This window comes from Coloeus monedula (genome assembly GCF_965178545.1).
Source record: "Coloeus monedula genome assembly, chromosome: 1".
Taxonomy (NCBI): Eukaryota; Metazoa; Chordata; class Aves; order Passeriformes; family Corvidae; genus Coloeus; species Coloeus monedula.
The window spans coordinates 160,596,013-160,604,622 of NC_138781.1; the positions used below are offsets into that span (position 1 = coordinate 160,596,013).

At 66.9% G+C, this 8,610-nt stretch overlaps 1 protein-coding gene across 2 annotated transcripts; it reads left to right on the top strand.

The window, feature by feature from the left end:
• Positions 1 to 59: 59 nt before the first annotated feature.
• Positions 60 to 8,057, top strand: MAF1 (MAF1 homolog, negative regulator of RNA polymerase III). Of its 2 annotated transcripts, none has more exons than XM_082292271.1 (8): positions 60 to 337; positions 770 to 1,078; positions 1,862 to 1,990; positions 3,523 to 3,688; positions 5,465 to 5,586; positions 6,400 to 6,519; positions 6,591 to 6,707; positions 6,778 to 8,057. In XM_082292271.1, exons 2-8 carry the CDS (start codon positions 996 to 998, stop codon positions 6,797 to 6,799), a joined length of 759 nt encoding a protein of 252 aa, XP_082148397.1. In that variant the 5' UTR covers positions 60 to 337; positions 770 to 995; the 3' UTR covers positions 6,800 to 8,057. The 2 variants fall into 2 exon arrangements, with proteins under 2 accessions (XP_082148397.1, XP_082148396.1); XM_082292270.1 differs by having other exon boundaries at positions 61 to 337; positions 932 to 1,078.
• Positions 8,058 to 8,610: the final 553 nt, after the last annotated feature.

Below are 8,610 nucleotides of genomic sequence, written 5' to 3' on the forward strand. Positions count from 1 at the left end.
AATGCGGGCGCGGGGCGCGGGCGCCGTTCGGGCGGGGCGGGCGCGGGCGGGGCGGTGCCGCCGCTGTTGCCGTCCGGTGCCGCAGGAGAAGGTCGCCCGCTCGCCCGCTCGCTCCGGGGGACTCCCAGGATCTCGCTCAGCCGCTCGCGCCGTCCCGAGCACTCGGGGACATGTCGAGGTGGGCGGAGGCCCGGTGGGCCGGCGCCAGACGGCGGACGGCGGCCGCGGCACACTCGCCCTCCTCGAGCTTTCCCCGGAGACGCCTTCCTTTACACGCGCCCCGAGCTTGAAGGCGCTGCCACGGCGAAGAGGCACCGATAGGGAGCAGGACGCGCCGGTAAGCCTGCTCGGCCCGCCGCCCCCTCCCCGGCGCCCTCGGAGGCTTCGCGGACTACAGGTCCCAGCGTGCCCCGCGCCGCCCGGGCACGGCCCGGCACCGCGCGCAGCCGCGGGGCAGACTGGGAGCAGCAGTCCAGCAATGGCGGGGCTGGGCGCCCCCCGCGCGGGGCATGCCGGGGGCTGTAGTCCGCCAATGCATCGCTGCTTGGCGCTGCGCGGGGCATGCCGGGAGCTGTAGTCCGGCGCGCGGGGCATGCCGGGACGGCACTTCCGGTGCCGCCGCCGGGGACCGCGGGAGAGTTTTCCGCGTCCTTTTTTTCCCTTTTTCTCCTTCTTTTTCCTCCTTTTCCCTCATCTTCCTCTTCCCCCTCTCTCCCTGCATCTCTCCCTCCGCCTGTCACCGTTTCCCGCTTCGCCGTGCCTGTGCCAGCTCCCCTCGAAGCTCTTCCTTCCTCCTTTCCTCTCCCTTCCCGTTTCCTTTTCCCATTTCTGTTTTTCTCCCTCTGTCCCCGTTTCCCTTTTCCCCGCTCTCCCTGCTCGCCCTGGGGCCCGTCCCGGTGCCGCTCACGCCCCCGGGCTGTCTCGGGAGCAGCCGCTGCACCGGGACCTGCGCCGGGACTCTCGCTGGGAATCGCCCTGGGAGCGGCTCCGGGAGGATGAAGCTGCTGGAAAACTCCAGTTTTGAAGCCATCAACTCCCAGCTGACGGTGGAGACGGGCGACGCCCACATCATCGGCAGGTGAGGGCGGGGAAAAACCCGGGAACGCGGGAATTCCGCCGGGAAAAGCTCCGGGATCATCGCCCCGAGCGGGGCTGGCCGCTCCAGGAGGGATTTTCCCGTTCCCAGCGCGGAGCCGGGGCCCTTTTGGTGCCTGAAATCCGGGTTTTTGGCCCCATTCCCGGCTCGCCCTCCGCTCTGCTCAGCCGGGTGTTTGAGTTCCCAATCCCTGGGGCACCCGGAGAACATTCCTGGGAATCGTTGTTCTCCGGCTGGGGCTCCGTGCCCGGGGATGAGGAGCTGGGGATGCTCCCGGTCCCTTCCCGGCCCATCCCGGGCTGGAAGCGTCCCCAGGAGCAGCTGGGAAAGGGCAGAGTTTGGGGCTTTGTCAGTTTGTTCCCAGTCTAGCCCAGTCCGTCCCAGTCTGTCCCAGTCTCCAGCCGCGTTTGGGGTGCTCCAAACTCCATCCCAGACCCGGAGCCCTTTGGAATTCCCCTCCTTGGGGAAATGAGGAATTTCAAGGAGGAGCTGGTGGAGCCCAGGGGGCGGGGCAGGAGCTGATCCCAGAGTTCCCGGAATTCCGGAGGGGTTGGGGATGCAGAGGAGCCCCGGGAGGAGTCGGGGGGGCAGGGACAGCTCCCGCTGTGCCTCCCTGGCACGCAGGGAATGGCTCCTTCTCTGGGAATTCCATCCCTGGCCCTCCCCAGCTCCTCTGGAGCCCCGGGAATGGCCCTGGAGGGGTTCTGGGCTCCCCGGGAGCTTCCCCCGCTGCCATTCCCGGGCTCCCGGCCGCTGTCCCCGCAGGATCGAGAGCTACTCCTGCAAGCTGGCCGGCATCGACAAGCAGCTCTTCAAGCAGTTCTGCCACGAGGGGCAGCCCCACGCGCTCGAGGCCCTGTCCCCGCCCCAGACCTCTGGCCTCAGCCCCGGCAGGTACCGCCAGCCACGGCGGGACTGCGGGGTCGGCACTGGGACTGCGGGGTCGGCACTGGGAATGGGCCTGGGACTGTGGGATCGGCACTGGGAATGGGCCTGGGACTGTGGGATCGGCACTGGGAATGGGCCTGGGACTGTGGGATCGGCACTGGGAATGGGCCTGGGACTGTGGGGTCGGCACTGGGATCGGCCCTGGGACTGTGGGATCAGCCCTGGGACTGTGGGATCGGCCTTGGGACTGTGGGATCGGCCCTGGGAATGGGCCTGGGACTGTGGGGTAGGCACTGGGACTGTGGGATCGGCACTGGGAATGGGCCTGGGACTGTGGGGTCGGCACTGGGAATGGGCCTGGGACTGCGGGGTCGGCACTGGGACTGCGGGGTCGGCACTGGGAATGGGCCTGGGACTGTGGGGTCGGCACTGGGAATGGGCCTGGGACTGTGGGATCGGCACTGGGAATGGGCCTGGGATTGTGGGATCAGCACTGGGACTGCGGGGTCGGCACTGGGAATGGGCCTGGGACTGTGGGGTCGGCACTGGGACTGCGGGGTTGGTCCCAGGAATGGGCCTGGGACTGTGGGATCGGCCCTGGGAGCAGCCCTGGGCAGGGCCGGGCTGGGCAGGGCCGGGCTGGGCAGAGCTGGGCTGGGCAGGGCCGGGCCGGGCCGGGCAGAGCTGGGCAGGGCTGGGCAGGGCTGGGCCGGGCTGGGCAGAGCTGGGCAGGGCCGGGCAGGGCAGGGCTGGGCAGAGCTGGGCAGGGCCGGGCAGGGCAGGGCTGGGCAGGGCAGGGCAGGGCCGGGCTGGGCAGGGCTGGGCAGGGCAGGGCTGGGCAGGGCAGGGCCGGGCTGGGCAGGGCTGGGCAGGGCAGGGCTGGGCAGGGCAGGGATGGGCAGAGCTGGGCAGAGCTGGGCTGGGCAGGGCTGGGCAGGGCTGGGCAGGGCTGGGCTGGGCAGGGCTGGGCAGGGCAGGGCAGGGCTGGGCTGGGCAGGGCTGGGCAGGGCAGGGCAGGGCAGGGATGGGCAGAGCTGGGCAGGGCAGGGCTGGGCAGAGCTGGGCCGGGCCGGGCCGGGCAGAGCTGGGCAGGGCTGGGCCGGGTTTTGGGGCCGGCTGTGAGCTCATCCAGCACAGCCAAGGCCGCTCCCGGCCGTGTCCCCGAGGGCCACGTTCCCGGGGATGGCAAATCCCTGTGTGCCCCGGGGTGCCCCGCGGTGCCGGTGTCCCTGAGTGTCCCCGAGTGTCCCGAGTGTCCCTCTGTGTCCCGCTGTGTCTGTGTGCTTCTCTCTGTCCCTCTGTGTCTCTCTATGCCCCTCTCTGTCCCCCTGTGCCCCATGGTGCCGGTATCCCTGTGTGTTCCTCTGTCCCTGTGTGTCCCTGTGTGTCCGTGTGTGTCCGTGTGTCCCCATGTCCCTCTATGCCCCCCTGTGTCCTTGTGTGTCCCTGTGTGTCCCTGTGTGTCCCTGTGTGTCCCTCTGTTTCCCTGTGTCCCGCCGTGCCCGGCGGTGCCGGTGACGCTGCGGTGCCGCTGCCAGGCTGGGGAAGAGCCAGGCGGGGGACGAGGAGGGGCCGCTGAGCGACACGTGCAGCCGCAAGACGCTGTTCTACCTGATCGCCACGCTCAACGAGGCCTTCCGGCCCGACTACGACTTCAGCGCCGCCAAGAGCCACGAGTTCAGCCGCGAGCCCAGCCTCAACTGGGTACGGACTGGGGGCACTGGGAGGGACTGGGAGGGACTGGGATGGGAGAGCCGCGAGCCCAGCCTGAACTGGGTACAGACTGGGAAGGACTGGGATGGGAGAGCCGTGAGCGCAACCTCAACTGAGTATGGACTGGGGGGACTGGGAGGGACTGGGATGGGAGAGCCGCGAGCCCAACCTCAACTGGGTATGGACTGGGGGAACTGGGAGGGACTGGGAGGGACTGGGATGGGAGAGCCACAAGTTCAGTTGCAAGCCCAACCTCAACTGGGTACGGACTGGGGGCACTGGGAGGGACTGGGATGGGAGAGCTGCGAGCCCAACCTCAACTGGGTACGGACTGGGGCACTGGGAGGGACTGGGAGGGACTGGGATGGGAGAGCCACAAGTTCAGTTGCAAGCCCAACCTCAACTGGGTACGGACTGGGGGCACTGGGAGGGACTGGGATGGGAGAGCCGCGAGCCCAACCTCAACTGGGTATGGACTGGGGGAACTGGGAGGGACTGGGAGGGACTGGGATGGGAGAGCCACAAGTTCAGTTGCAAGCCCAACCTCAACTGGGTACGGACTGGGGGCACTGGGAGGGACTGGGATGGGAGAGCTGCGAGCCCAACCTCAACTGGGTACGGACTGGGGCACTGGGAGGGACTGGGAGGGACTGGGATGGGAGAGCCACAAGTTCAGTTGCAAGCCCAACCTCAACTGGGTACGGACTGGGGGCACTGGGAGGGACTGGGATGGGAGAGCCGCGAGCCCAACCTCAACTGGGTACGGACTGGGGGCACTGGGAGGGACTGGGATGGGAGAGCTGCGAGCCCAACCTCAACTGGGTACGGACTGGGGCACTGGGAGGGACTGGGAGGGACTGGGATGGGAGAGCCACAAGTTCAGTTGCAAGCCCAACCTCAACTGGGTACGGACTGGGGGTACTGGGAGGGACTGGGATGGGAGAGCCGCGAGCCCAACCTCAACTGGGTACGGACTGGGAGGGACTGGGATGGGAGAGCCGTGAGCCCAGCCTCAACTGGGTATGGACTGGGAGGGACTGGGAGGGACTGGGATGGGAGAGCCGCGAGCCCAGCCTCAATTGGGTACGGACTGGGGCACTGGGAGGGACTGGGAGGGACTGGGATGGGAGAGCTGTGAGCCCAGCCTCAACTGGGTATGGACTGGGAGGGACTGGGAGGGACTGGGATGGGAGAGCCGTGAGCCCAGCCTCAACTGGGTACGGACTGGGAGGGACTGGGATGGGAGAGCCGCGAGCCCAGCCTGAACTGGGTACAGACTGGGAGGGACTGGGATGGGAGAGCCGCAAGCCCAACCTCAACTGGGTATGGACTGGGGGAACTGGGAGGGACTGGGATGGGCGAGCCATGAGCCCAGCCTCAGGTGGGTGCAGAGCGTGGAACGGGGCGGGATCACCTGGAATCCCCGGGGAGAGCGGGAGCGGGGCGGGCTCGGGGCAGGAGGGACCTTCAGACTCCAAACTGCCCCGACCCGGCCTCGGACGCTCCCAGGGACGGGGCAGCCGCAGCTTCCCCGGGAATTCTTTCCAGCCCTTCCGTGCTCCCAGACCCACATCCCCGTCCCGGCCCCATCCCAGCCCCGTGCCCGTGTCCCCCATCCCCATTCCCATCCCAGCCCCGTGCCCGTGTCCCCCATTCCCATCCCAGCCCCGTGTCCCCCATCCCCATTCCCATCCCAGCCCCGTGCCCGTGTCCCCCATTCCCATCCCAGCCCCGTGCCCGTGTCCCACGTCCCCGTTCCCGTTCTAGGTGGTGAATGCCGTGAACTGCAGCCTCTTCTCGGCCGTGCGCGAGGATTTCAAGGCGCTGAAGCCGCTCCTGTGGAACGCGGTGGACGAGGAGATCTGCCTGGCCGAGTGTGACATCTACAGGTACCGAGCGGCCGGAGCCAGCCCTTCCCAGGGAATTCCGGCCTTTCCCGGGGAATTCCGGCCCTTCCTGGGGAACTCTGGCCCTTCCTGTGGAATTTTGGCCCTCCCCGAGGGGTTCTGGCCCTCCCCGAGGGGTTCCAGCCCTTCCCAAGGGGTTCTGGCCCTTCCCGGGGAATTTTGGCCCTTCCCAAGGGGTTCTGGCCCTTCCTGAGGGGTTCCAGCCCTTCCTGAGGGATTCCAGCCCTTTCCGAGGGGTTCTGGCCCTTCCCATGGAATTCTGGCTTTTCCCAAGGGATTCCGGCCCTTCCAGTGGAATTCCGGTCTTTCCTGAGGGGTTCTGACCCTTTCCATGGAATTCCAGCCCTTCCTGTGGAATTCCAGCCCTTCCCAAGGGATTCTGACCTTTTCAACGGGATTGCAGCTCCTCTTGAGGGGTTCTGGCCCTTCCCAGGGAATTCTGGCCCTTCCCAAGGGATTTTGACCCTTCCCATGGAATTCTGGCCCTTCCTGAGGGGTTCCGGCCCTTCCCGTGGAATCCTGGCCCTTCTCCTGGAATTCCAGCCCTTCCTGAGGCGCTCTGCCTCCGGACAGGTGCTTTTCCCATAAAAAGCGGTGTTTTGGCTGCGAGGAGCGGCCGGAGCAGGGCCGGCGTCGCTGCCGTGGGGATGCTGCCATCCCTTCCCAGCCCCTTGGGATTCCCAACCCCGGGAATTCCCAGCCTGGGAGCTTTGCTGTCCCCACCCCAGCATTGCCCCCCATGCCGCGTGCCCGGCCCGTCCATCCAGGGAGCTTCTCCCCCCTCTCCCGCTGCAGCTACAACCCCGACCTGGACTCGGATCCCTTCGGGGAGGACGGCAGCCTCTGGTCCTTCAACTACTTCTTCTACAACAAGCGCCTCAAGAGGATCGTGTTCTTCACCTGCCGCTCCATCAGGTGAGCCGGGGGCGGTTCCCGAGGGGCTGCCCCGGAACCGCGGCGCTGAGGCCGTGCCGCCCCTCCCGCAGCGGATACGCCTACACCCGCCCGGACACCGGCACCGAGCTGGACATGGACCTGGGGGAAGGGGACGCCGAGAAGGGCGGCAGCGGGGACCCCGAGGGCGGCGGCATCGAGGAGGACAGGTGGGTGCGGGTGGGGCCGCGGGGCTGTGGCCGCGGGTGAGGCAGGTGACCCTCGCTGTGCTCGGTGCAGGTTGCAGGTGATCTGCATGTGAGATTCCCGACCGGATCCCAGGCACCGGGAACGGGAACGGAACCAGCAATGGGACTGGAAATGGACTGGGAACCGAACCAGCACTGGGAACGGGACTGGGAATGGAACCGGCGCCGGGAAGGGAACTGGGAACGGAACCGGCACCGGGACTGGCAACCCAGCCAGCGTTGGAACCGGGAATGGCACCGGGAACGGAGCTGGGAACGGAACCGGGAACGGAAGCGGCGCCGTCCCCGCCCTGCTGGTCCTTCCTGACCCGTGTCCCCCCCACCCCATCACGGTGTCCCCACATCCCCCCCGGACACTGGAGCCCCCCAGGAACCCCGGAGCTCCGGAGCTGCTGCCGGAGCCGCCGGGAGCTCTGGGAAGCTTCGCTGCACTTTATGGCTCCTCCCCTCGGCTGCACTGATCCCCGTTCCCACCTCGCCAGACTCCTGACGGGCTCCATCCATCCATCCCGGCGCTGCCTGGGGGGAAAAACCCCAAATCCGCCCCCGAACTGCCCCCCTCCCCCCCCACCCCGAGTCCGTGTGTTTCAAGAGTCCGGCTTCGCTCCGCTCCAGCTCTGCTGTTCCTGCTGGCATCTCACCTGGGCCAGGTGAGCCCGGCGCCTGAGGCAGGGGGGTCCTGGCTGCGCCTCCGTGGGAAGGGGATTCCGATGGAATTCTGGAGCAGGGAGGTCCCACCTGCGCCTCTGTGAGAAGCAAATTCCAGTGGAATTCCAGAGGAGGGGGGTCCCACCTCCTTTGGGATCTGTGATCTGGAGCGGGGCGGGTCCTGCCTGCACCTCCCTTGGGATCCGGAGCGGGGTGTCCTGTCTGCAGCCTCCATGGCAATTTGAATTCCAGTGGAATTCTGGAGCAGGGGAGTTCTGGTCTCATCCTGAGTGGGATCTGGATTGGAGGGGTCCCACCTGCACCCCCCGACTGCTCCAAGCTCCAGATTCTGGGGTCTGGTTCTGGCCCTGTTCCCACTTTGGATCCAGGGTCCAGCTGACCACGCACAAGGAGGGGCCGCTGAGCCCCCCCAAACCCCTCCTGCCCCCACGGGAATGGGGCAGTTCTGTGGGAATCCCGCTGTTCCCACCAGCAGCTCCGGGACATCGGTTTGTGCTCACCCCAAATTCCCGGGGTGCATCCCCCCAGCTCCTCCATTCCCTCCTAAACTCCCCCTGGCCAGCTGGAATTCCACCCCGTTGCAGTGTCCTGCCAATAAAGGATTTCTGGGATTTACCCCCAGTTCCTGGGGGATCCCCCTGGGATGTCGCCGTTACCACAGGGGGGTCGTGGCCCAGGGTGGGGGTTGGGACCCCGTGGGTTGGGGTCCCTCGGGTGCCTCAGTCTGACTTTATTCTCTGGTTTATCTCTTTATCCTCCAGTTTATCCCTTTATCCTCTGCTTTAACATCGGTTTTATCCTCCTGCCGCTTTATTTTCCATTTCCGTGGAATCCCGGGGGGGGTCGGGTTTGGAGGGACGTTCAGGATCGCGTTGTTCGTCAGCCCATGGGCGGGGACACCTTCCCCTGTCCCAGGCTGCTCCCAGCCCCAATGTCCAGCCTGGCCTTGGACGCTCCCGGGGATCCAGGGACAGCCACAGCTGCTCTGGGAATTCTGTTCCAGTCCCTCCCCACCCTCACAGGCTGGAATTCCTTCCCGATATCCCATCCAGCCCTGCCTGCTGGCAGTGGGAAGCCATTCCCTGTGTCCTGTCCCTCCAGCCCTTGTCCCAAGTCACCAGAGCAGGGTCAGGTGGGGGACAATGAGCAGTGAGCTCCTGGGTTCAGCTGAATCCCGTTTAATAATTACTGGTTG